Source organism: Giraffa tippelskirchi, chromosome 1, assembly GCF_054371585.1.
Source record: "Giraffa tippelskirchi isolate mGirTip1 chromosome 1, T2T-mGirTip1v1.2.pri, whole genome shotgun sequence".
Taxonomy (NCBI): domain Eukaryota; kingdom Metazoa; phylum Chordata; class Mammalia; order Artiodactyla; family Giraffidae; genus Giraffa; species Giraffa tippelskirchi.
The window spans coordinates 159,872,911-159,895,503 of record NC_137275.1 but is presented as its reverse complement, the minus strand read 5'-3'; the positions used below and the strand labels follow the sequence as shown (position 1 = coordinate 159,895,503).

The following is a 22,593-nucleotide window of genomic DNA, read 5'->3' as shown; positions in this document are numbered from 1 at the left end:
AATTTCCTTCACTCTCATCACCTACCCTCTCTACTCTCCTTTATTTTTTCCTATAGCATTTATAACCATTTATTATAATATTCATTTATTTTCTCTCTCTCATTGCCAATTGCTCAACTGTAAACTCTTTGAGACCACAGACCTGATCAATTTTGTTCACTGTTGTAGCCTCCACAGCATTCCTCTGCTTCGCCCATATAGTAGGTGTCAATATTTACTCAATAAAGAACTGAAGACATAAAAAGTAAAAATGAACTTGTACACCTAAACTGATTCTAGAAATTGAAGGGAACCCCTTAAGTCTGAAGAGAGGTCAAGATGACTTCATATCTGGTAGCAAGTTTACCAAACAAAATCTCAAGAGATGATACAGAATGAACATATATTGGTTAAAAAAAGAGCTGGATGGATTTATGGATGATAGTTTCATAAAAAATAAAAACATTCTTCAGGGAAAGTCTCCACTGTAGACATCAAAACCACTTGTAACATCCTATAGTGCAACCATAGTGGAACATCACAAGTGCAACCACAGATCTGACTACTGTAATAATCCACTCTGACACCACGTGCATTAGTAAAACCTTGGAACTCAAGCCCTAATTCTGCATTTTGTGGACATCTCAGCAGAACAGTGAAGATAGGCAGCAAAAGGAGAAACTAAAGAGTTTGAGAATATTCAAAGGAGCCACCCCCCAAAAAATTGTCTCCCAGGTATCTCCCCCACAGTAAGCAGCATTAGGAATTTCCACAGTCTGCAACAACAGGAAAGTGGGAAGAAGGTACTGGATTCTACCAGGCACTCTTCAAATTCTAAAACTAAGAAACTACTCTTGTTAGACACAGGCAATTCCAGGCAACTCTGACATTTTATACACACAGACACATACATAAACACAGACACACATGCAATGCATATAAAGATACAGAGTTAGGTAACAAAATGTCACTTGAAAACATAAGAGAAAAAGAGAACTTGATTAGGACAGCTCAAATCTACTCCCGATGATGCTAATTTGAAGAAATAACAAAAACTTATGAAATCATTTCATTCCACTAAATCAATTTTAAAAAAACAGGAACTTTAAAAAATCCATTCGGAATACTGTAACTGCACTGCTCAAACGGTCACTATAAAATCGGGGCTAGACAAAATTAGTTCAGTTCCATTGCTCAGTCATGATCGACTCTTTGCAACACCATGAACTGCAGCACACAAGGCGTCCCTGTCCATCACCAACTCCCAGAGTTTACACAAACTCATGTCCATTGAGTCGGTGATGCCATCCAATCAACTCATCCTCCATCGTCCCCTTCTCCTCCCACCTTCAATCTTTCCCAGCATCAGGGTCTTTTCAAATGAGTAAACTCTTCACATTAGGTGGCCAAAATATTGGAGCTTCAACTTCAACATCAGTCCTTCCAATGAATATTCAGGACTGATTTCCTTTAGGATGGACTAGTTGGATCTCCTTGCAGTCCAAGGGACTCGCAAGAGTCTTCTCCAACACCACAGTTCAAAAGCATCAATTCTTTGGCACTCATCTTTCTTTATAGCCCGACTCTCACATCCATACATGATTACTGGAAAAATCATAGCTTTGACTAGATGGACCTTTGTCGGCAAAGTAATGTCTCTGCTTCTTAACATGCTGTTGGTCATAACTTTTCTTCCAAGGAGCAAGCATCTTTTAATTTCATGGCTGCAGTCACAACCTGCAGTAATTTTGGAGCCCAAAAAAATAAAGTCTGTCACTGATTCCCCATCTATTTGCCATGAAGTGACGGGACAACATGCCATGATCTTAGTTTTCTGAATGTTGAGCTTTAGGCCAACTTTTTCATTCTCCTTTTTCACTTTCATCAAGAGGCTCTATAGTTCTTCTTCGTTTTCTGACATAAAGGTGGTGTCATCTATGTATCTGAGATTACTGATAATTCTCCCAGCAATCTGGATTCACGCTTGTGCTTCCTCCAGCCCAGCGTTTCTCATGATGTACTCTGCATATAAGTTAAATAAGCAAGGTGACAATATACAGCCTTGACATACTCTTTTCCCTATTTGGAACCAGTCTGTTGTTCCATGTCCAGTTCTAACTGTTGCTTCCTGACCTACATACAGATTTCTCAAGAGGCCAGTCAGGTGGTCTGGTAATTCCATCTTTTGAAGAATTTTCCACAGTTTGTTGGGATCCACACAGTCAAAGGTTTTCGCATAGTCAATAAAGCAGAAGTAGGTGTTTTTCTGGAACTCTCTTGCTTTTTCGATGATCCAATGGATGTTGGCAATTTGATCAATGGTTCCTCTGCCTTTTCTAAAACTAGCTTGAACATCTCGAAGTTCACGGTTCATGTATTGCTGAAGCCCAGCTTGGAGAATTTTGAGCATTACTTTACTAGCGTGTGAGATGAGTACAATTGTGTGGTAGTTTGAGCATTCTTTGGCATTGCCTTTCTTTGGGATTGGAATGAAAACTGACCTTTTCCAGTCCTGTGCCCACTGCTGAGTTTTCCAAATTTGCTGGCATATTGAGTGCAGCACTTTCACAGCATCATCTTTTAGGACTGGAAATAGATCAACTGGAATTCTATCACCTCCACTAGCTTTGTTTGTAGCGATGCTTCCTAAGGCCCGCTTGACTTCACATTCCAGGATGTCTGGCTCTAGGTGAGTGATCACACTGTCGTGATTAACTGGGTCATGAAGATCTTTTTTGTACAGTTCGTGTATTCTTACCACCTCTTCTTAATATCTTCTGCTTCTGTTAAGTCCATACCATTTTTGTCCTTTATTGTGCCCATCTTTGCATGAAATGTTCCATTAGTATCTCTAATTTTCTTGAAGAGATCTCTAGTCTTTCCCATTCTATTGTTTTCCTCTATTTCTTTGCATTGATCACTGAGGAAGGCTTTCTTATCTCTCCCTTGCTATTCTTTGGAACTCTGCATTCAAATGGGTATATCTTTCCTTTTCTCCTTTGCTTTTTGCTTCTCTTTTCACAGCTATTAGTAAGACCTCCTCAGACAGCCATTTTGCTTTTGTTGCATTTCTTTTTCTTGGAGATGGTCTTGATCCCTGCCTCCTGTACAATGTCATGAACCTCCATCCATAATTCTTCAGGCACTCTGTCTATCAGATCTAATCCCTTGAATCTATTTCTCACTTCCACTGTATAATCATAAGGGATTTGATTTGGGTCATACCTGAATGGTCTAGTGGTTTTCCCTACTTTCTTCAATTTAAGTCTGAATTTGGCAATAAACAGTTCATGATCTGAGCCACAGTCAGCTCCCGGTCTTGTTTTTGCTGTCTATATAGAGCTTCTCCATCTTTGGCTGCAAAGAATATAATCAATCTGATTTCAGTATTGACCATCTGGTGATGTCCATGTGTAGAGTCTTCTCTTGTGTTGTTGGAAGAGGGTATTTGTTATGACCAGTGCGTTTTCTTGGCAAACTCTATTAGCCTTTGCCCTGCTTCATTCTGTACTCCAAGGCCAAATTTTCCTGTTACTCCAGGTGTTTCTTGACTTATAGAATGGTTAAAAGTGATTTCTATAATTGATTAAAGATAAACAATCTGAGATTTAATAATTATTCATTGATTGCTTCTATTAGGAAAAGATACTGGGTTTTGTGCTGAGTTCAAAAAGCTATTGTGTAGTCATTTATCCTCTGGAATCTTAGGAACAATTTGGAAAGATCAAACATTTATAGACATAAATCTAAATCACAATTTCCTATCAATAGCTGTGTTAATAAGAAATTCATTAAAAGTAAAATTATCAAGTTAGGGACCACTCTAAGTTTAGGAAAGGTGAATTTTGGGAGACTTAGGAACACAGTTTACATAGAATAAATGATGAGAACCAAGTAACAGAAAAAAAAGGACAAGCCAGAATCCAGGTAAAGACTGTACAGAGTAATAACAGCAACTGCCATTGACTAAGCACTTAGATGTCAGACACAGTGCTATTTGCCTAAGTCATCTAATGTAATTTTTTGAAACAGTAGTTTAAAGTAATCTGCCTAAGGTTAAACTACTAATCAGCAGCAAGCAGAGCTGGAATTCAAACCTAGGGTTATCCATTCTGAAGTTCATGCTCTTAATCAGTTACATAACTTTATACACCAGGATGGCCAGAAAAGAGCAGTTTACAGATCAGAATGATGAAATGTAAGTTTGAAAATTTAAACTAAACTGTGAGCTTCCTAAAAACACAAGCTATGGCAGATTTGCGGCACTCAATAAACAGTTCTTAAAGAATTCTGACGAGTAGGCAATGAAAGATGCCAACATCAACAAAAAAACTCTGTTTTTTGTTGAACATCCAAAGTACCTCCTTTTTACAAGATTCTATTAATTCATATTTAGAAACAGTTTTAATTAAAAAAACTAGCCAGATTATAAATTCATAAGCTATTAAGACCACACACCATGTTTCAGATTCTTCCCCTTTATATCCAACAAATCTAGCAGTCTAGTATTTAGTAACTGGTAACTCTATATTCAAACCTCAATTTAGACTTTCAAATAATTAGCATTTTTTAATCTAAATAATTTGTATTTTCTGTTTCATTTTATGGGCCAGTAGGTATATGCTGGAAAATCAGGAATACAGTTAAGTCTAAAACTAAATGATTGAGATGCCCCACCCCCCACACTCACTCAAAAACAAAACCCCTTTTCTTCAGTTAACACAAAGTTGATTTAATGCACTGTATCCTGATTCTTAATTCTCATTAAATTAAAAAAATAAAACCATAAAGATTAAGAATGAGTAACTTCTAGGCAAAAATGCAAGAGCTAACTAATATTTCATCATACCTTTGTTTATCATAGCTCCTTTTTTATTGAAGGAGAAAAGAAATCCAAGGGGAACAGTTTTACAAGAAACGTTTGTCCATAGGGATTTACCTTGTTAAGAGCAAATGACAAATGGTTTTCTCCCATAGGAAACCTACTCCTGTTTTATATAAATGCATCCTTTAAGATTCGGTGCCACAAATAAAGCTGGTAAGAGCATCAGGTTACTGCTAGAAAGTTCAGTTTTTTGGTCAATTTCTCCGTCTCTCTTAGGTGGATTGTTTCAAATAATCAACAGGGTTAGTGCTCAAATTGTTCATCTTTATCACAAAACAGGATACCAAAACTAAATTCAAGCCTAACCTCATAGGTTTACTTCCAAATCTAACACATGCACACAAACACAGAAAAATAAGACAAAATCTTGGTAATTACTTATTCCTGCCACAGTCTCAAACTATTAATCAGTAAACAACAGATCCTTCCAAAAACTCAGATTAAGAAAATAAGAAGTCATATAACAGCATGACTGCATGTACTGCTTCTAGTTGCTATGGAATACAGGGCAGTCCTTTCACATTCTCATTTGTTGGTTCTTTGACTTAAGAATGCTGCAGCACCTTTAAATCCCAGCTAGGCAAGTCTCAGCTTGTATAGCCAATATCAGCTGCCAGTAATTTTACTTTTGCTCAAGAGAGTGACCTAGAGGAACAAATATTTCAATTTCTATAATTAATACTTCATTAAATTTTTACAACAATCTTCAGAATGATTAGAATCACCCTTACCTCATCAAGTAAGTAAAGAGGTGTATGCCAAGTATGAGGATAATGTACAGTAATACACTTATTATGACATACATCACTAACACCCAGAAAGGGGAAGTACAAATGATAGAGATTACAAATCTGCTATTTTTCTTTAAAAAAAAAAACAAACAAGCAAATATGGTACTTCCCCTTAGAATATAGCCTGTTTAAGAGCTTGGAAAATATTTTAAATTGCATTTCTATGTCATTTTTAAATAAAACAATAATGACCTGTATACCAAAAATTATAGTTGACAATGATAAAAACTGGGCTTCCCTGTTGGCTCAGTGGTAAAGAATCCGCCTGCAATGCGGGTTTGATCTCTGGGTAGGGAAGATCCCCTGGAGAGGGGAATGGCAACCCATCCCAGTATTCTTGCCTGGGAAATTCCATGGACAGAGGAGCCTGGTAGGCTCCAGTCCATGGGGTTGCAAAAGATACAACTTAGCAACTAAATGACAATAACATAATAAATTAAGATATTTATTCAAAATTTGAATACAGAATTATAAAACTTTACTTTTTCTAGGAAAAATATGGAGCTCAGACTTGTAGATAAAATAAGCAAGTACTGTGACTATTTAAGGCAGCACATTTGAGTTGCCGGCTTTTAAAGAAAGTTAAGTACACAGCATAAGAAGTATACATCATGAGAACACTGGTCAAGGAGTAAGGAGTCTGGAGCTCAAGAGCCCCAGCTCTGATAAATGTTATACTTTCAAGTCATTAAACCTCCATTTTCTTTCAAATAAATTGGGGATGGAGGGTTGAACGAGATAACCTCCAGTCTGTTACAACTTAAAAATTCTGTTTCTAAAATAAAACATCCTAATTATGTCTCTGCTGGAATCTATTTGTGCCATCTGGAAGCATGTGTAAATCTAGCAACAGACCTTTTCACCTCTTTAACCTCTACTCTAGCACCCTGGCTACCCCTTTTGGTCAGCTGTGCTGACCAGACATAGTGAAGAGGCAGAAGAATATAGAGTAGTTAAGTAGAAACAGGGAGAAAGGCTGAAGTTGGGTCCCTGAGAAAGGAAGACATTCTTTCTAGGCGATCTGAAGCTCCAGCTTCAGACTCAAAAGCTTAGCTGTTATGCAGACAGGTTAAGGTTCTAAAACAGAAGTCAATTATTTGGTAAAGCTTTCCTTCTCATGGTGTTCTCCCAAATCAGAACATTGTTTGCTATTGGGGAGTTACTCCAACAGAGAGTAAGTAGAGCAACATGATTTTTCTCACATTAGGAATCGCTTAGTTTCTAAATTACATTAAAATATAAAGATAGTTGGTTCTCTTCCCTTATCAACATACAAAATGACATTAATCATTATTTGTTACACATATTATTCTGCTCATTACAGAATAATTTTCAACATGAATAATGGATTTGGCGTGAGGGAATAGACTCCAGCATTGGAAAATAAGCTTCTTTTATACTGCCTGACTTCAGTCACGGGCTTCCCTAGTGGCTCACTGGTAAAGAATTCACCTGCCAAATGCAGGAGATGAGAGTTCAAACCCTCAGTTGTGAAGACCCCCTGGAGAAGGAAATGGCAACCCACTCCAGAATTCTTGCCTGGGAAATCCCATGGAGAGAGGGGCCTGGCGGGCTACAGTCCATGGGGTCACAAAGAGTCGGACACGACTTAGCAACTAAACAAGACTTCAGTCAAATAATAAAACTAAGGGACTCTCCTCATTCCCTGAAGACAATCAAAACACATTAAATTGCTTTGAATGATGTCATAAGTTTTCAGTACATTAACTCTTACCAATGGATATCTCTTCCTTTATGTTCTATTACATCCAAGTAACTGAGTAGCTAACTCTGAAGGGAATATTCCAGAAGATAAATGGTTCTCTTCCCTGTCACCTTACAAAACGGCTCTTAACAGTTCATACAAATCTACCCAAAAACAAGTTAGAAGAACGATGTACAAAACAGTAATCCCTTTCACCTCTAGCAGGTGTATATAAAGACAGTTGTTTTCCTGTGCCCTGCGAACAAGAGCTGCAGCTGTGCGCTTGTTCCCTTTATAGGTAGATTCCAAGTAGAAGAGGCTGCAATTAATAAACAAAGGACTTGACCAACAAATGAGAACAAACTTCCTGATGTACAAATGCTTTGCTGAGAAGAAACAACACGAAGATCAATCACTCTTAAATATTGTCTTAAATTAATGAAAGCATGGTTTCCATGGTTTCAAGGCTGCACTGAATCTGTTCTTAACATTTGACTTAAACTTCTTCAGAGCAATGTAAAACAAAGTGGGATTCAAGTTCATTCAATAAACAAATTATTTCATATTATATAGCTTTAACAACAACAGAACGTAATAATCATTAGGTCTAAGTGAGTGACAGATCCATGAGGGTTCACTATATTATTCTATATTCTCCACTATTAGTTTTTTAAAGCTTCAAAATAAGAAAGTTTTAAGAATATATACATTTATGGTACACAGTTTTTCACTATACACTGGCTTCCCAAATGTTAACTGCTTTGGATATCATATACACTAATCATATATTCTAATGGAATATATTAATTTTTTATACTAACATTTAACTTTGTAACAATAAAAGAATTACAAGAAAACTCTGATGTAACTTTTCAGTTTCTTTTTCTACATACAACATTAATAGTGAAGTCCCATAAAATAATAGTCAAAGGTCCCAGATCTTATTGTAAATATTTCAGACAAAAAAATAAATGTGGTGCTCATAAGAAACTTAAGTATTTGTTTCTCAGCTTCCTCTATTTGTTAAAATCATTGTAAGGCCAAGAAATGATTATTCATCTAACAAATTATTATACCATTCGTATTTTGATTTATCCATCTCACCTTATTTTTAACCTTTATTTCAAGGTTTCATCTAACCGCATTTTCAATGTCTCCTCCGATCCTTTGTTTTTAATCCTTCCTGATGTCTAAATATCATCTCGATCATTTCTGCCTTCTAAAATTTTAGATCTTAAAAAATATGTCCACCTAGCCAAGAATATCTAATTTTGTATCAAATACCTAATTTTTCTCTTTTCTTTCAAAATACTCCTTAAAACCCAATAGAAAGCCAAGCCATTTCAGGATTCCTAAATTAACCAAAATAGTACTGGCACTAAATACACACTGATATAAATCCTTAATTTCTCACTCAAAAATAAAGCTAAAGAACAAAGATATAAAACTACAAGCTTATAGACTAACATATCAAAGTTTTCTTATGTCTCTGCTAGAATATTTTAGAATAAAATATTAGAAATAATGTTATAAATGATAGCAATAATATTACTAAATATGCTTAATCTGGCCAAGTGAATTTCCTATGTAGCCCCTAACATCACCTTTCTTTTTCTCTATACTGTACTAGTCGTTATTCCTAGTCTAATTTTTCAAAGTATATGATTGGAAATTACCAAATTACCCTCATCTTATCCCATTCCTTCAGATTAAGGTGTTGTTCTAGGCATGCTTAGTCATCAATTATCATTCTTTCTAAGATTTATAAACCAAAACATATACTGGAGCTTCCGAAGCTCATGGACAATGCATCACACAAGATTGTGGTAGGATTTGGGAAATTCCAGACAGCCGTGTAAATGAACAAAAACACAATATCATAGGTTCATATTATCCAAAAAAGATGTCTTCGCTTTAGAGTTTATCAAGGACAGCATGAAGGAAGGTTGAGTGACGTGTCAGGATCACTAAAATGACCTCCTCCCACAAACGTCTCTGATCGTCTCCATTCCATGGTCACTGGCATTTCTACCAAGACCATTAAGTACTCAAGTACATCTAACCCAATCAAAAAATATTAAAATACATCACCTCCCAATTTCAAAAAAATCCCACCTGATTTCCAAACCATCTACCTCTCAAACCTTTGCTGAAATATAAATCCACATCTATTATACAGCTTTATTCATTCAACATTATTTAAAAGGTTTTAAATTTCAAAACTAGGCAGACTTCTGAAAATAGAAGATCAAATGTTGATCCAGCAGATTATCTTAACCTACTATAATCAGAATTACAACTTTTGCCTTTAACAATTCAATTCAATTTCAGCATTCATGGCCTTTGTTAAGTAAAGGTAGCCTTTAAATATCACTGTATAATGTGAGGCACTATTAAAAATTGTTCCCCAATTCACAGAAAGGTCACTCAAAGAACTTAAGCCACAAAGTCCCCTAATTTTCTCTGCTTCAAGAAAATAACACTAATATTGTTCCAAGATATACAAAATACAAAAACCAGTAGGCAAAAACAGTGTTGACCAAAGTTCTGAAGTACCAACTAAAATGATTTTCTAAAGGTCTATACACAAATATATACATATACACAAAACGCTACATATAAGCGAAAATCCAGTTTTCTTAATGAAAGTACACCCTAGAAATATGACTTGTTAAACAAAATATGTTTTAAAATGTCCTTTAAAAGCATATAATGTGATCATGTTAATGATCAAAGCAAATAATCTGACTTTATCCGGTGTCTGTGTATTAATATTTCATGTTGGGTTTTCATCACAGCACATCAAAATATGCATATTGCATATTTAAGATGTAAAAGTGATTTTAAGATCACTAATATAATATCTTTTCTTGTGTTTTTTTAATGACTCTTATGCTGACACTTCATTAAAACTCATCTCCAAGATTGTTATCAGATATAATCAGATGCCAATCAGTGAAAGCCTGATGTGACAGACTACACTCTGTGGTTCTTTTAAAATGTAAGCCTCAGTAGGAATAGAGGAAAAATCTAGATTTTATTGCAAAAAAATATATCCACAAAACAATCTATCAAAGAAAAATGTAGAGGTGAATTTAAGGAATCATTTCTGTTATCTAGCACAGAAACTACATTTTCTCACTACTTACTCCTACCTTTCTAAATCTGTACATGACTAAATCACAAAATAGACTCTTCAAAAGAGAAAGATATCACTGCATACCAATATACAAAGGGTGTTGTATATACAACATACATATACAGATACAGTCAAGTTTTAGGAGAAAAGGAATCAGACAAATATGAAATAATAAAATGCCTATCCTCACAAAAGTGTACATACCCTGATTAATACTACAACACAGGAAAGGAAACAGATCTGAAAGAAATACTGAATCACCTAAGTCCTTTCTGTTCCCCACCCCACCCCACATGCCCTGCGATCCCCACTCAAATCCTTATTTCCACCAAAACTTCACAGTCCAGAAAACCAACTGGATAGAGTATGCAAAGCACTAATATTCAATCATGGAAACAGGATATAATTTCTACATGTATCTCTTTCTTCCTACCCCACTCCAGCAGCCTCCCTCACCACCCCCACAACTAACGCATGGAAGAAACAAATTTAACTGAGAAGCAAAGGGTTTCTAATTGCATGTTAAGATAAACTACGCTGATTGAGACTGAGAGGGCCAGATGCATTTTTAAGGATGATAGTTTTATACTGAAATGTTTGAAGCCATCAAGCATTCAGATCTGTAATTCAGAAACTTGAATACATTTCTATTAATCAATAAAAAATAGCATTCAAGTATTAAAAGTAATGATTAAAATCTGTTAATCTTTCATATACCCCTTATTAAACTGGTAAGAGAGGTGAGGTGAGATAGAGCAGAACGTTAAGACTTATATTAATGAACTAATGAAAAATCCTCTAAGATCTTGTAAGTCCACTTGCTAAATAAAATACTGAGTGAAGTAAGTCAGACAGAGAAAGACAAATATCATATTTGGTACCTAAAAAATAGTATATATGAACTTATTTACAAAGCAGAAACAGAGTCACTGATGTAGAAAACAAAACTTATGGTTACCAAGAGGGAAAGGGGACAGAAGGGATAAACTGGGAGACTGGGGCTGACATATACACACTACTATATACAAAACAGATAACTAATAAGGACCTACCGTATGGCACAGGGAACTCTACTCAACACCCTGTAATGACCTCTATGGAAAAAGAATATAAAAAAGAGTGGATATATATATATATATGTGTGTGTATAACTGATTCCTCTTGCTATACACTTGAAACTAACACAACATTGTAAGTCAACTATATTCCAATAAAGATTTTTTTAAGTTATGAAAATGCCTATTTCTTGACCAAAAGACATAATTTCTCTGTCAACAAACCTCAATTTAAAAAATGCATATCCAAGTATAAACAATATTCAGAAAACAAAAAGCAACAATGATTGCCACTGCATCCCACAGCAGGGCCCCAGAGCAGTCAAGAAGCCCTGAGAACTTTACTCAGACTCCTTGACAGGACTTTAGCTCTTCTCAGACGTAGCTGAATAGTATGAAGGGAGGAAAAAAGTCAAGGCTTTAGCAACTGGGGAAGAAATGTTGAAAAATGAGACCAACAGAAACTAAATTAATTTTTACTGCTTCTAATGAGAGTGAACAAAGCTCGCAGAGAGAGCTTATCTTCCATGCTCCCACTTTCCCTGTCAATTTGCCTATCCACAAAGTGGGGAAATCGTGTCCTGTTTTAAATATCTCATTGGTGAGCAACACGCAGGAGCCCCAACTGTCAGACACTTGTCTGGCACAGAGACATAAAGGAGCTGGTGCGGCAGGAGCTCAAGCTGCTAGACTCAGCTTATTCCTATGTGGGTGAGGAAATCAGGGCACTTGGCCACAGCTCCCCTCAGGGGCCACTGAAATAGTGGAAGCTTCTGAGACTGTGCCATAGACATGGTCATTATGCTAGATCCAGGATCTGGGTTTTCTCTGTTGTTCTTACCAGAAGGAACAACAAGCAAGCAAAATGCCATCAGTAAAGGAAACACTGATTCCAGGCTCCATGTTATTGGCATGTTTCCCTTTTCCCCACACCAACCTCACCAAGGAATCACAGACGATTAGCACTGGAAAGGGCTTTAGAGATCACACAGCCCTATTGTTTCAGTTTACAAATGGAGAAACTGAGACCTAGGGGGTTTAACTGACTAGCCTAACGTTTTTCACTTAGTGGCAGACTGCATATCAGAACAGAAGCGTTTTTTCCTCCTCTTTACTCTTCTTTGGCTGGTGCTTGAAGACCTTTATTTCCCAGCCTAGTTCCCCTATCTTCTCCTTGTACATCACCTTTCAGTATATCTGTCTCCTCTCTCCAACCAATGTACTTTCATTTTCAGGCAAGCTGCCTCACTCTTAGCTCCTATTATCCCTTGACCATTTTTCTTTAAACAGGAAGACCTCTCATAATCTCAACCAGGTACTGTGAAGTCAAGGCAAGCAATACTGACTGGGTATTACAGCTTCTGGCCGACTTCCCTGGTGGCTCAGCAGTAAAGAATCCACCTGCAATACAGGAGATACAGGTTCGATCTCTGGGTCGGAAAGATCCCTTGGAGAAGGAAATAGCAACCCACTCCAGTATTCTTGCTTGGGAAATCCCATGGACACAGGAGCCTGGCAGGCTACAGTCCATGAGGTCACAAAAGAATCGGACAAGATTTAGTGACTAAACAACAAATTACAGCTTCTAATGAAAGCAGAGAAAGAAGAATCCAGGAGTTAAAAGTCAGCAATGGGCAGGCACATGTGACTATGCAAACAAGGTATTTTGGGACTAGAGATTCAACCAAAAGTGCTTAGCCAGAGGCCAGTACATAGCCGGAATAGGAAGAGAAATTTGTGGAACATAATTATGCTCAGGCTACATCATTACTGGAACAAGGATATGAACTTGTTCAAGAGGACAAAGTTTACAAAGATAATAGATAAATGAAACTGGTAAGAATGATATATAATCTTACCATCTAAGTCACATTTCCTAGCCTTTTTCCAAAAGTTCCCTTGAAAATGTATGTTAGATTCATTGGCAAAAGGAAGCAGAGATGGCTGAGCTGAGAGTCTGCTTACTTTATAAGTTGGGACTAATTATCTATAAAAATAACGTAAAGGAGTCATATAATTAATTGAACACTGAACAAGAGTGGAAGGACGGGAGTAGGTAAGATGAGGGTGACGGGCAAAAAGCCTGTACAGTATACGATGCTTCAGCAAAAATGACGATACACAGTATCAGGTAAATTTTCAACTGTAATGGATAAATCATATTTCCACTTTGAGAAAGATCGGGGCTATTTAGATTATGAGAAAAACATTTCATTCTTAGTCAAAATGCTTAGAAAAATAGAAACATAGCAAACTTATTGAACAGTAATTTTAGATATAGCAGTCAACTAAAATGATTCTTTCAACATCTTTAACGCCCTAACAAAGGAAACCAAACGTGTTATTTTTCCTCTATAATTTCATATTATATGTTTTACTAAATAACATTCTTGAGGTTACTTTATACCGCAAGATTGGGGTTGGCAAACTCTTCTAAAATTACTTATTGCTACAGGTATATAAATGGTGACCTCACACACTTTTCTACTGTTGTTACAATAACAATTCTAAGCAGTGCATTATAAACGGGAATAACCCCTTGATGAACTCATCTTTATACAACCATTGTCATTATTATATATTAATGACTGCATTTTATATAAGTAGGGCTCAAAATGTTTTCAAATGAATTCATGTATAACAGATGTGAAAAGGAAAATATAAATTGGACAATGGGAAGCGTAAGCGTTTATGAAGTGTTACACCATTAATTCTGTCTGAGATCCCTAGACCAGAAAAGGTATCCAGCATAAAAAGAATCCATTATAATAAGGCTGCAGAAAATTAAAACTAAAACACAACTTTGGGCTAGCACCCTATTGTTGTGTGTGCTCAGTCACTCACTCGGGTCTGACTCTTTCCACCCCCATGGACTTTAGCCCACCAGGATCCTCTGTCCATGGGATTATAACCAAGGCAAGAATACTGGGGTGGGTTGCCATTTCCTCCTTCAAGGGGTATTCCTGACCCAGGGATCGAACCCTGGTCTCCAGCATCTCCTGCACTGGCAGGAAGATTCATTACCGCTGCACCAGCTGGGAAGCCCCAGTATCCTATTAATTCAGTGTAATAACAAGACTGGTTATTAAATGGTGATCCAAGCCTACGGTTGATAGCGTCGGTCTCTGATTTATTTTTAAAAGGAGGGAAAGGGAATAATTATTTAATATGTAGATCAGTGAGCAAAATCTTTCAAAACTTAGGACCCAATAGCATATTCAAAGAATTCTTAGATAGCAGAAATTTTAGACTGGGTATTTTCTCAGTATTCCCTAAGAGCCAACATGTATTGAACATGTGTGTGCATGGGTGCCTGCATGCTCAGTTGCCAAATCGAGTCCAACTCTTTGCAACCCCATGGACTGTAGCCGAACAGGATTCTCTGTCCATGGGATTTCCCAGGCAAGAATATTGGAGTGGGTTGCCATTTCCTCCTCCAGGGGATCCTCCTGACCCAGGGATTGAACCCACATCTCCTGTGTCTCCTGCACTGGCAGACAGATTCTTTATCACTGAGCCCCTGAGCATATATTCGGTGTCAAGTACTGAGCAAACTACATGACATGAATCAGCTCCTTTACTCTTCACAAAACTGTAAGGCAGGCTAAGACTGATCCATTTTTGAGATGAGAAAACTGAGGCCAAACAAAGGCAAATAACCTGTCCAAGGTTCCATAGCTGATAAGATTATCTGAAATCTGCATCGAAAGCTTTGTGTTTTTAACCAATATATTTTACCTTCAATCTATTTAAAAAACAAAACATACACCTATTTGATACTCTAAATACATTCCAACTTTTTAACTGATTTTTCATGAAATAGGTCTTTTAGTTTGATATGAAATGTAAAACATCAAAGGTTTTGAAACAATGTCATATACTTTAAATTCTTAGCAGCAAAAATTGGTTATGCCAATTTAATAATTTATTCATTAACCAATTCTCTAAATGAATTAGTAGGACCATATTTTTAAGGAGAAATGCCTAACCTATTTTAACAAGACTGCTACTTTAAAATATTGTTATTCTCTATTGATGTTTTGGAGTTCTCTGTGGCATTCCAACACATGAAATACTATGTCTTATAAAGGCACTTAAAAAAAAAATCACATTTTGCTGATTGTACTTAAATGTGGAACTACAGTACACATAAATCCATCATCTGGAGAAAAGCTGACTTGATATAACTGTGCCTTTCTAAGCTTACTTGAGGAAAACACTGATTACTACTGCTTCAGTATTTACCTTACATGTACATGTACTACGGAAGAAGTAAAGTCAATGATCCAAGAACCCCAAAGACTGAATTCAAGCGTTCTCCTAAAAAACCTTGCTGAACAAATATTTAGATACATAAAGTTATATATGATCACTTCCAGTTTGGAAGTATAAGGCACAGAGTAAAGCAGAGAATCTACAACTTTTCAGATAATAAAGTCAAGTTAAATATTCAAACCAGACTATTCTAACAGCATGAAGTAGGGACCAAACTCTCCAGACAATTTCTATTCTTACTGCTGTTGACTTAATGAGCCTGATAACTATTATTACAATTTATACTTTTGAAATGGCTTTTTTTAATTATACCATAAAAAGCATACCACTAATTATGCCATATATAAATGTTATAAGGATATACAATATATTGATAGGTGCAACAATAACCAATTTAGAGTACAAGCCACGCTGCCAAAATAGTATGATTCTCAAGTTAACTAATTTTTTTAGATACAAATTAAAATATCTTCATAAGAAGATGATAAATCTATGTGCATACAGGACTAATGTTGACATTCAGATGATACCAAAGATATCAATCTTGATATTGTTTTATGCTATGCTAATATATATTAGTTCAGAGAGACAGGCTTTGATATAAAACTGCCAATTAAGACAGTATATTAAATTTAAACTCCAAAGAAATAAGGCTATTATATGCTTGAATGCATATGTAATTAAATTTTTTCTTTAAATAAAAGTTCTAATCAGATCACATTCTTTGTGATAATAATCTCTTGTTGCAAACAGCATAGCACCCTCTGGTGCATCTGTTGTAAGATGTATAAAATTTCCACCAAAAAAGGATAGAATTCAAGTAAAAATGAACCTTAAGAATCAATAGGTTGATACTCTTTTATTTATTTCAGTACATATTTTTAAACATTAATGCTTAAAAACAATTTTCACTTAAAAAGAGCACTAAAATCTTTATAGTAACAATCAAAGTAGGTCAGGAAAATGTTTTCACTTGATAATATTTAAAATAACCAACAAAACACCAGTTCTCAACACTTAATGTTTAAATTAAAATGCTACCAAAAAAACATTCAAGTATGGGACAGCAAAAGTTAACTTGTCATGTTACCTAATTTCACTTTATTCAAATCTGCCTTGGCTTTTTGTTTCAGATAAACTGACTGTGTAAAGTGCTCCTGAGTACTTTTTCTGGATTCAAATGGAATTTATCACTGTTTAAAGAATTTGAAGTGTTTTCTGAAAGGACCTGCAGCTTACACAGCCCAAAAACTGAATAATATTCAAAAACAAAAGTTATGTTAATTAAATTAGGAATCTTAATTTGAATAGTTCAAAACCTTTACTTTAAAAAGAAAAACAACTCTTCCTAGGAAAATAATTAACTCCAAAAGTATATTTTACTAAGGACAAAAGCAAAGGATGCCACCTGCTTTACACAGCTCGTTTGTGAACCACTGGAAGTCCCAACACAATGCGCTAGAAATAAAAGTGACACCTGTTTAAAACAGCCATCTGTCCCTAACAAAGCTAGATTTAGTTAAATCTATTTAATCTTAGATTTCCAAAATATGGGAACACTATGCACCTGTGAACAGAGAGGAATTTAAAATCTGTTTTCCAACAGCCACTGGGACTCTATACCAAAGAGTTACAGACAAATATTTCCATTAGGGAAACTAAGTTGTTTATTTTTAAAGTAACTAGATGTAGAGGTTTTTTAGCCTAATGCTCAACATAAAAACAAAGCAAGCAAGCAAGCAAAAAAAAAAAAAAAACCTAGCAGATTTTTCATAATTTAAAGGTTTATGTCTTTGAAGACTCTGTAAATTGAAAAGCTTCTTTGTTTGGTATTCTCATTTCTTGTAACATACTCACTAGAGATACAAAAAAAAAAAGACAAAGTAACATTCTTACTACACTATTCAGAAGTTTTTTTTTTAACTCTTCCTACATATCTGATACTCTATCTTCTCTTTTAAATACACACACTTATACACACATACTTACTAAAAACTCAAACGTAAAATCAAACTCCACCCACTGATTTCTTCAGTTGACAGTTTAGAGAGTATATAAAACATCAACCTTCTCAAAAACAATGAAACATGTTATCAAACTGTAACATGTATCACTTAAATAAAAGATTAAATCTTTGATTCAAAATTCATGTTTTAATTCCTAATTTTTAATAGCAATAGCTTTTTACCATTAAATGCTTCTATAAAAAATATTGTTTAGGGTTAACATATAGTAAATTCATAAACTGTAAGTTTTTTGCATATCCTAAACTTTTTAACTATAAACCTTTTGAGTACAAGAGTATTTGAATATTGAAGGAATAATATACTATTTTTTAAATTAGCATAATCATCCCATATAATGAAAACATTGTGGAATGATGCATTTGAGAAGTGCATCTTAGTTTACTGTTATACATTTAAATGTACTACAGAAATATGCCTATACCATTTAATGCAATAGGCACAATAATATAAAAAGCCTGAGACAGACATTATGACGTACAATGAATCACAAATACTCAGCTATCCAAAATAAGTTACAAGTAACTCCTATTTGATAATTTTAGTTTTAAAGTTTGGACACTTCAGGTTTTTTTTAGTCTAATACAAACATAAGAGAATACCATCACATAATATAGTCTCTCCTAGGAAAAATATCACAGGAAAAAAAAAATTTAAGTGTTACCAAGTATTTATGGGTATGTTATTTTAAAAATTTATCCTTTGTTAGTATTTCTGGCTATTTTTACTTGATCCATATGAATAATGTTGACACACCTGAGTCCAAGGCATCTCTAGCAGCAACTTTTATATCACATATGCACTTTTAATAACAGATAAGTAATAGAATTCAAATTAAGTTCTGCTCTCAAAACACCTTGTGAATGAAAATCTAACTTAGAGAAAACCTGAGATAGTTGTAATGAGTGAAATGCTTCAAAAAAGTTCTTGGACACTGCCAATAAAAACATTAAACTATAAAATTATAGCATATAATCTACTCGACTGAAAATGTATTATGTAAATGGCATAAAGTCTGAAACTGTCTCAAGACAGTAAAACTCCTATTAACTTCAAAGTTTATAAGGACCCAGGAACTTCACCATCCAAAAGTGTTCAGGCATTTGACACTCATCTGAACAGAAAAAGAAATACAGGTTAGTATCAGAGATTTGCATGAAACCTAGCCTGGGGAGGGGGCGACAAATATAAAGAAATCTGAGTGCTCTGAGAAAGTCTTCGTTCAGAACCAACATCGTCTTCATTTAAAATACCAACCACAACGAAATCAATTTTAAAAAAGAAAAGTTTTTAAACTCTAACTCTTATTTTACAAAGTATTAGCCTTAAATTGCATTACAATTACCCAACCTGCTCACTGACAATCTCAAGAATAATTAATACTGTCACATTATCCACAGTCAGTTCTGTCAGGTAAATCAATATATGGTTGGCTGTTAGAAAAAAAGACTAAGTAAGTATTTAAAAATTCCAATTTGGAAACTTCAATATGTGCAAATAAAATAGTACATTACATTTGTTTTAGCACACACTATCAAAGTCTTTACTCATAGTCTATTAATTAAACGTTGCGCTGAAAAATGAACAAATTTACAGGATCTCTAAAACTGGGTTACCTGTATCTAAGAGCCCATAACTTGAGGACTGACTAATATTCAAATGTACAGAGAAAAACAGAATTTTGAAGCAAAGACCTAAAAAGGAAAAAGTTCTCTCTCTTCAGCAGGCTTAAGTCACTGTCCAAAGAAAACCAAAAACTAATATTAAAAAGACTGTTAAGTACACACATGCCTAGATCTTAACAACCACAAAGAAAGTGAAATATACACACGTTTCAAGTTGAGAAGCTTCATACATTCTTTATGAACAACTTGACTTCAATTTCAACTCTCAAAGGAAAACGAACAGAGAAGATGAAGAAAAGAAAAAAAAAGAAACTCTTTAGAAGTACCATAACTGTCACAAATAACACTGTAAACAGTTCTCACAAAGCTTCCTTCTGTCCTTTCCCTGTTTGTAACACACAAAGTCTCATAACCACAATGAAAATTGTTAACACTCCACCGTGGGGAAAGAGGTTCATCAAAGTGAAATGGAACCTCACTAGTACCCCTCCCATCTCCACAAGAAGGATAAAGCACTGTCAATAACTACTAACCAAGTATCACAGATGCCCTGCATCCGGTTTAAATCTCACACTCACACACACACACACACCCCCCAAGAGAGAAACAGAGGAGGGAGACTTTCAAAAAAAAAGGTCTTCTTCCCAGTCGCAGCAAAGAACCCAGCCAAGAAGCCCCTGGTTCCAGTGTGTGTGCAAGGGGTGTGGGGGTAAAAGAAAGGGGGGAGGGAAGAGTGCTGAAAGGATATTAAGACTGTTTGCAGCACAAAGAAAACACAGTTTTAAAAGAAAAACGAAAACCACGCAGCTGATGATGATGGTAAAAGAGCAGCTCATTTAGCACAAGGCAAAGAGGGGCAAAAATGAAGGGAACAGGCGGTGAGAAAAGTTCACCGTTGTATAAGGATAAAAACAACAAAACCCGTAACAAGGCCCCACAAGTGAACAACAACAACAAAACACCACCTCTTGGGTCCCCCCCTTGCACACTGTTGTCTATTTCGGTTTTGAAAGAAGCAGGAACCAAGCAGCTTTGAAAAACAAGAAAATTAAAGCAAGAAAGGGAAAAAAAAAATCCTTCTCTCTTCACCTGGCCCTCCTCCTCAGCCCCAGACCTAGGGGAGAGCTCCACCGTCCGCAGCGCAGAACTGTGGCTCCCTCTCCCGCTCCGCTCGCAGCCCCCCAAGCTCCCGCTCCATCCCTGAAGCGCGGCCGCGAAGGGCCAGGGCCGGCGGGCGGGCGGGCGGCGCGGCGCCCACACCCCCGACCCAGACGCGGCGCGCACGGTCCATTGTAAACAAGCCCGGGGGACCGAGCCCCTCGGCAGCGGCGCCGCAGCTGCAGCCCCGGTGTCAGAAGTGAGACCCCCGCACAGCCACACTCGGCTCGCACACACACGGACACACACACGCACGGACACAAGCGTTCACACGCATCCACACGCTCCCACACACATGTAGAGACCGAAGAATATTCACCTTGGCTGTGGATTATTGTGGTGTTGTTGGTGGGTGATGGAGATGGTGGTGGTGGGGAGGAGGAAGAGGAGGAGGAGGAGGAGGAGGAGAGGAGTAGTTGTTGTTGATGGGTAACAGTCGCCAGGACTACGGTGACTATGGCGCTTGATTCACAAGGCAACGGTTGCTATAACTCACAAAAGAGAGAGAGAGGGAGAAGAGAGAGGGAGCGAGAGGGAGAGGGAGACACTCGCACGGGGAGGGGTGGGGGAGGGAAGAGAGGAGGAGGCGGGCCGGCAAGCAGCCGGAAGGGGCGGGCTCAGTTCCGTGACGGACAACCCCCGAACCGAGTTACCGGGGGAGGGAGGGCAGGTTTCCGAGAAAGGATTCCAAAGAGATGCGCTAGGTTTGGCAGGGGCTGAGGTTACCCCCAGAGTCCCGTCGGAGGTACGCTACTACACTCCCTGGCGAGGCTGGAGGCCGAATTTAGGGCCGTGGCGCGAGGGATACTTTCTGTGAAACGAGAGCTACCAGTCGCAGCAGCCTGCATTGTGCCAAGAAGCCTCAGAGCGGGAGACGGGAACGGCTAACCCAGGAGAGGGGCTGTTGAGGACGATTCCAGACACCTCGTGAGACGACCAGCTACAGCTGGGGAAGAATCCACTTTGAAGAGATCCCGCCCCCTAAACATCATTTCCGGGGCGGGGCGGGCGTAGGCTCCCGGATGTGCCGCCGCTCGCTCGCTCTCTTCCCCCACCCTTCACTTTTTCGTTAGGCACCCCTCCCGTTTCTTAGGCGCCGGCTGTATTCCCGGTAGCAGTCGCCTGCTGACTTCTAGCATGCCGGGGCGGTGGGGAACGCGCTGGATTGAAGAGTCCACGCCGCCCTCGCGCTCCTGCTTTCCGCATTCCGGCCCGGTCCCGCCTCCCGAGGCCACGACTCGGAGGAGCGCGGGCGGCGGGGTGTGAGCGAGCTGCCTCCGCCGCCATTTTAGAGCGGGCGAACGCGGGGCGCGCGTGGGCTGCGCGCCGACCTCCGCCTTCCAGCCACGGCGTGGCGCGCACCGGGAAGGTCCAAGCTCTTCCGGCCCTCAGGAGCGTAGAGGCGAGGTCCTGACTCCCTCCGTACCTACAGGGCGGGGAGTAAGCGCTACTAAGGAACAAGAAATCGCTCTCTCCCGGAACGCGAAAATGCATGGCGGCCCCTCTCCGGGAAAGGCGTTGGGAGGTGGGGTAATCTAGTCTGTTCCTAGAGCCCCGTTATCTTCAGCCCTCTTAAATGCTCGTCCCTCTGTGAAGCTGACCAAACCAGGATTTGAGCTCAACCCCGTGTCTTACTACTTGCCTCTTCCCGGTCGCCGGTTCCCTAACAACCTGCTGTACTAAGGGTCTTGCTCCTTCTGGGTGTTTTGAGATAGACGAATGGCTTCCCTTGGTGATGGATATTGTTAGCACACAGCTGTCTCGAACCCCCAACGGTATCGAATTAGCCTCTAACGCCACAGGGTTCAAACATATTCCCTCAATTCCCAGCAGACAAGAATCCTGCAGAAATATGCCCTCAGGCCCTGCCAATACACCAAACCTACACAGGCAGCTAAGCTGCTTATCCAGGACAATAACTTGGATATTAGAGCATTAGGAAGTCAGTTCTCCTATT

General features: G+C 37.8%; 1 protein-coding gene across 6 annotated transcripts in view; it reads right to left on the bottom strand.

The window, feature by feature from the left end:
* Positions 1-21,619, bottom strand: part of RFX3 (regulatory factor X3) — a 309,752-nt gene extending 288,133 nt beyond the window's left edge. The window contains exons 1-2 of one of the 6 annotated variants that reach the window (XM_081502330.1): positions 20,956-21,065; positions 19,685-19,742 (exon numbers count right to left, since the gene is read on the bottom strand). In XM_081502330.1, the coding sequence (XP_081358456.1) occupies positions 19,685-19,706 (22 nt within the window). In that variant the 5' untranslated portion in view covers positions 19,707-19,742; positions 20,956-21,065. Of the gene's footprint in view, positions 1-19,684; positions 19,743-20,955 lie in introns of all 6 variants that reach the window. The other 5 variants (XM_081502430.1, XM_081502365.1, XM_081502308.1 and 2 more) reach the window with 5 other exon arrangements.
* Between the last annotated feature and the right edge of the window lie 974 nt (positions 21,620-22,593).